This window comes from Triticum dicoccoides, chromosome 6B (assembly GCF_002162155.2).
Source record: "Triticum dicoccoides isolate Atlit2015 ecotype Zavitan chromosome 6B, WEW_v2.0, whole genome shotgun sequence".
NCBI lineage: Eukaryota > Viridiplantae > Streptophyta > Magnoliopsida > Poales > Poaceae > Triticum > Triticum dicoccoides.
This window is the reverse complement of record NC_041391.1, coordinates 196,640,720-196,646,753: the sequence shown is the minus strand read 5'-3', so window position 1 is coordinate 196,646,753 and position 6,034 is coordinate 196,640,720. Positions and strand designations below refer to the sequence as shown.

At 43.0% G+C, this 6,034-nt stretch overlaps 1 protein-coding gene across 1 annotated transcript; it reads right to left on the bottom strand.

Annotated features, from left to right (window-relative positions):
* Positions 1 to 2,130: 2,130 nt before the first annotated feature.
* On the bottom strand, positions 2,131 to 5,032 carry LOC119322607 (tubulin beta-3 chain-like). The gene is made up of 3 exons (XM_037596092.1): positions 4,551 to 5,032; positions 3,442 to 3,711; positions 2,131 to 3,068 (listed from the first exon to the last, which is right to left on the bottom strand). The coding sequence occupies exons 1-3, from the start codon at positions 4,942 to 4,944 to the stop codon at positions 2,398 to 2,400; spliced, it is 1,335 nt and encodes a 444-aa protein (XP_037451989.1). The 5' UTR covers positions 4,945 to 5,032; the 3' UTR covers positions 2,131 to 2,397.
* Between the last annotated feature and the right edge of the window lie 1,002 nt (positions 5,033 to 6,034).

Here is a 6,034-nt window from a genome sequence, read left to right as displayed (position 1 = left end):
AATATTTTTTATACATTCTTTTAATACATGGTCATTATGTTTTTATATACACACTTCACTTTTTTAAATGCTTGATTAACAATTTTTAATATGTGTTCAGCATTACATGATCAACATTTAATACTACTTGTTTAACATTTTTAAATGCTTAACAAACATTTTGCAATTACATGATCAACTTTTTTCACCCACATTGTATTTTTTTATACACTTTTTGGGTGCATGGTAAACATTTTTTGTATACACATTTAATATTTTTTAATACGTGGTCAACATTTTTTTATACACATTTAATACATTTCAAATGTGTGATCTACATTTTTCAAATACAAGATAACATTTTTTAAATACATGATCAACATTTAAACACTTACTTCAGATTTTTCAAATACTTGTTTAACATTTTTTTAATACTTGATTAACATTTTGCAATTAAATGATCAACTTTTTTCACCCACATTGTATTTTTTAATACATTTTTCAGGTGCATGGTCAACATTTTTTGTATACACATTTACCATTTTTTAAATGCATGGTTAACATTTTTCAAAACATTATGTAAATTATATATATAAATAAATAAAATTATAAAAACTAAACCAAAAACAAAACAATAATGTGAGAAAAGTCTATTCACGTGGTCATTCAGGCGAGCCCTGCCTCCGTCTCAGTTTTCACCACTCTGTTTCACTTCTAAAACCGCTATTGGGCCATAACCCGAGTATAGCAAAAGCAGCAGTGCATTGTTCAACCCAAAAAGAAAAGAATGACTTCCCCTTAAAACATTCTCTTTCATTTACATATTACAAAAAGGCAGAAACAATACGGAAATTGCTACAAGAGCTCACATCAAAACGAAAAATTCAAAAATCATCATTTTTATTTTAAAAAATTGTGAAACAATAGATTTTCTTTTATGAAGGTTCATGATGGAATATGTTTTTTTAGCACAATACAGACGCAAACGCTCATATATACGTGCATAGAACTCACTCCTACTAATGCACACAAGTACACCCTACACCTATGAGCACCTCCAAAAGACTGAGCTGGCATATCATCTTGACGTTGACGAAGTCACCATAGACGCCTCGTTGTCGATGTAAACGTCTCCTCCCATTGAATGCACACAGTAGAAAATCCTGAAATAAATAAATAAAATGTGAGCACCGGGACTTGAACCCTTGTGGCTGGCAATCTGTTAACATGAGCTAAACACACACAAAAAAGTCAAAAGTTAGAAAGTTTGGATTCTTTTTTAAATCTATACGCACTACATTATGAAACGGGGGGAGTATATAAAAGTTGTGTGGTTGCACTTGCAGCACGAGAAAAATGATTAAACATTTCTCAAGGATTTAGTGCTTGTTATAGTAATCGTGAAACGAAAGAAATGTTCTATTGCCTTCCTTTTTTCTAAATCAGTGCACACACGCACACCTTACCCTATGAGCACCTCTGAATAAATATAGGATAAATGCGAGCATCAGGATTTGAACTCTGGTGGGCTGGGGCCCTCTAACCATTTAACCACAGGTTGATTCGCAGTTTTATTGCCTTCTAATTGTATGTAACGCAAGTAAAGGGATAAATTCTTATGGTTCTATAATCTGACAAACCTACCAGGCCCAAAATTAATAACCAAAGAGGGCCCCAAACTAACTAAACTGCTATGACTACGGGAAAATCTCCCAAAAGTTCAGTGATCATCCCAGTTGGGCTGAAACCTTGGGGTTCAATGCCGGAGCGACACATGGTTTATTTTCACGATATCATTCGGTGTAGCCGAGGGAGTGAGGGACTTTTCCAGTGTGTTGTCTTTGGCTAATGTCCTCTTGTTCATAAGGCGAAACAACATTGGGGTGACAGAAGCGAGGCAGATTTAACCATATGTAGCAAACCAGTGAATAACATACTGAGATACTTGGATTGCTCCCACAGGATGAAACCCCAAGATAATAGAACAACATTACAATCAACTAGTGCTCGAAGCATATAAACCATACAGCTTCTTTTCTTGAAATGTTGGAGCATATAGCTGCGAAAACTTGCAGCAACAATAGACCAAATTTCAGAGCACGATACAACACAGGAGTTGATGCAGAAAGAACAATCGTGAGCTAACCACAATGCACAGTAAAAAGACACAAAATATAATTCCAGAATTTACGAGTATCAAGTCCACAGTTACGCTAATATCACAATTCGCATAAAACCACCATCAACATACAAAAGACAGTTCAAAAAATATCGATTCGCCGAAGCAGCAAAAGCATCTATAAGTGTTATCAACCACCTAAAGATCTATCCGCACCACAAGCACCACCAAATCGACAGCAATAGTAAACACAAGGCATATCTAGCAGACAGCAGGACGACCGGATGAGGTCAGGTGGCTTAGGCATCCTCTTCCTCCTCCTCGTCATACTCTTCCTCCTCATCGGCAGTGGCATCCTGGTACTGCTGGTACTCAGCGACAAGATCGTTCATGTTGCTTTCTGCCTCGGTGAACTCCATCTCATCCATGCCCTCACCGGTGTACCAGTGCAAGAAAGCCTTCCTCCTGAACATGGCCGTGAACTGCTCACTCACACGGCGGAACATCTCCTGGATGGAGGTGGAGTTGCCAACAAAGGTGGACGACATTGACAGGCCTGTGGGAGGGATGTCACACACGCTTGACTTCACATTGTTGGGTATCCACTCAACGAAGTACGACGAGTTCTTGTTCTGGACGTTCAGCATCTGCTCATCAACCTCCTTTGTGCTCATCTTCCCACGGAACATGGCAGAGGCTGTGAGGTACCGGCCGTGCCGCGGGTCAGCAGCACACATCATGTTCTTTGAGTCCCACATCTGCTGGGTCAACTCAGGAACAGTGAGGGCACGGTACTGCTGAGAACCCCTTGAGGTCAGTGGTGCAAAGCCAACCATGAAGAAATGGAGGCGAGGGAACGGGATCAAGTTGACTGCGAGTTTCCGGAGGTCAGAGTTCAGCTGGCCGGGGAAGCGGAGGCAACAAGTGACGCCACTCATGGTTGCAGATATAAGATGGTTCAGATCACCAACTGAAAAATGAAAGAAAAAACAGAGTGAGAAGAATGCATATACAGATGCCAGATAGAAATGAGAGTTAACAACATTTAATAGTGAAAAGAATGGCAATATTCATTTCAGCCTTTTAGATCACCAGATCATACAGGTACCAGTACTAAATATGAAATAGATAATTCATGTAAGTACCAAAAAACATAATGGAATACATGCATCAGCCATATCACCAACAGAAAACAAGAAAAACGTTGCATAGAGGTAACTGTAGATTAGTATCATGGAGTCTGATTGGTGATAATGGCAGAGTGTTATGTTGTATTTGTGATTACTGGGACAAGATTATGGGAACTGAGCACAGAAGACTAATCATAGTACGTCCAAACTTACATGTGGGTGTAGCAAGCTTCAGAGTGCGGAAGCAGATGTCATAGAGAGCCTCATTGTCAAGCACCATGCACTCATCAGCATTCTCGACAAGTTGGTGTACAGAAAGTGTAGCATTGTAAGGCTCCACCACAGTGTCAGACACCTTCGGTGATGGGAAGACTGAGAATGTCAACATCATCCTATCTGGGTACTCCTCCCTGATCTTGGAGATGAGCAGTGTACCCATACCAGAACCAGTTCCTCCTCCCAGAGAGTGGCAGACTTGAAATCCTGTGGTAAATGAGATCATAGGTTATTTCAGATCTTATTTCAGTTTACACTTACAAAAATAGGCAACCCAATAACTACAAGCAGTGTTACGTTTTGAAATGTTCAGCAATCCACACAGATAGAGCAAACTGTGACATAATGAAGACATGAAGCAGAATCATAAGCACTGGTGCTTGAGAAATCAGCACCAGACATGCTACTCTACTGATGCTTTGATCCACACACACATCACTAAGCAGGCTCAGTGGTGCTTGAGAAATCAACATCAGACATGCTACTCTACTGATGCTTTGTACCTCTTTTGAGAATTTACTAGTATACTTTACTCGGCAGAGTAGTACAGAGTGGACAGCTACTACTTACAAACATAGAATTCACACATAAGTATGCGACCAGAGGAATGCACGGGACCTCATATACGCGAAAAACAACTTGAACGCAATGGATCTATAGAAGGCCAACTGGATGCAGTTGATATATCATACACGCGGAGACAACAAAGTAGCATACATCTATGAAATCCATTCTGCGATATCCGCGATTAGATCCACATAAACCATCCAAAATGCCTCTCATGTCAAGTAGACAATCATAATGGACAACGAATCCTGATCGGGTGAGTACTGGAAGTCAGATCTACAGGTTCGGAACCACGCGAACCACGTCCTGCGCAAAGGGAGCAAACGGACAGATCTACGAGCCGAGAACCCAATAATCGTAGCATTCTAACAGATCGCTTTAACGCAGAAGAAGGGCAGTAGATCTACACGCCCTAAAATCATACGAGATCCATTTCGGGAAGAAGGAAAAAGTCCAGATCCAGGCGGAGGAGGGTATACCTTGCAGGCAGTCGCAGTTCTCGGCCTCCTTGCGGACGACGTCGAGGACGGAGTCGATGAGCTCGGCGCCCTCGGTGTAGTGACCCTTGGCCCAGTTGTTGCCAGCGCCGGACTGGCCGAAGACGAAGTTGTCGGGGCGGAAGATCTGGCCGTAGGGGCCGGATCGGAGGGAGTCCATGGTCCCCGGCTCGAGGTCCATGAGGACAGCGCGGGGCACGAAGCGGCCGCCGCTGGCCTCGTTGTAGTAGACGTTGATGCGCTCGAGCTGGAGGTCGGAGTCGCCGGCGTACTTGCCGGTCTGGTCGATGCCGTGCTCGTCGCAGATCACCTCCCAGAACTTGGCCCCGATCTGGTTGCCGCACTGGCCGCCCTGGATGTGGAGGATTTCCCTCATGGCGGCGGCGGGGGAGGGGTAGGGTTCCGGCGAGGTTTTGGAGGGGAGGAGGAAGGGGGGAGGGGGGAGTGGAGGCGCGGATCTGTGGAGAGTGGGGGGCGTGGGCGAGCGGAGTTTTATTTGGAAGGGCGTGGGCGGAGGGGAGCGTGCGGGGCCGGTTACCGGGTTCGAAATTTGAATTCGTTTCGTGGGCTGGTGGGGATTTGCGGTTCTGCGGCGGCGTTTCGGGGGCGAGTCAGGTCGGCGGTTTACCGGCTGACCGGGTGGGCGTGCAGTGTGGTCTGCCACGCTCGTTTGCATTTTACTCTGCGGGACGAGAGGAGGAGACAAAGGATGGGATTTACTGCCAAAACGTGACTATCTCACGGTTGCCATCATCTTTGTTTTATTTGTTTCATACTAGGACAAGAACAATGTCGGTGGGTTGCAACACGATAAAAATATTGTAATAATTCATTAACTTGTGATTTGCCTGCCCATGTTAAATGTTTATCAAATGTTGCATGTAATTGTGTAAATAAATATTTATGAAATTCTGTCGGTGATTGTGTAAATAAATGCATGCAAGCAAATTAAGGTGGAATTGATGCAGAAGGTAAGTAAGTTAAGGTGGTTGATCGGCGTACGAAGAATGTGCGAAAAATGTGTGTGATGGGACTAAAAAATCGGTTGGCTGAAAAATATCGTTGAAAGGACGTGGTGGTGGGGATAGAACCAGTTGACGAAGTGTTCTGCTGACAGAAAAAGAAACACTTCTTTTTTTAATTTTTATTTCCTACTTGTTGTATGAAAATTTAAAAAAAATGGCAAATGAAAATTTCAACATTATCCCCCACCCCCCACACACACAACACACACGCACACACCACGTTACCTTGTAGTTTGATGCCTTTGTCGCCCTCTTTACCTCGTAGATTATGATCTCAAAGTCATCCTTTTTCTCTTGCATCCTTGTAGCCGCAAAATTGGTTTGTATGATGTCTGCCCCGCGTAGGTTTGACGTTGGCATTGTCGTTGACGAGTATTCCTTGTGATTGCCCCAATTGTCCACATGAACAATCAGGACACTGACCAAAAACATACAAAACTA

Bases quoted from the DNA above. Each gene is read 5' to 3' on its own strand.
- LOC119322607 (XM_037596092.1), bottom strand. From the start codon at position 4,944: ATGAGGGAAATCCTCCACATCCAGGGCGGCCAGTGCGGCAACCAGATC. The intron at 3,712-4,550 runs GTATACCCTCCT...CATTTACCACAG, and splicing joins GAACTGCGACTGCCTGCAAG to GATTTCAAGTCTGCCACTCT. The intron at 3,069-3,441 runs GTAAGTTTGGAC...TTCATTTTTCAG, and splicing joins GAAGCTTGCTACACCCACAT to TTGGTGATCTGAACCATCTT.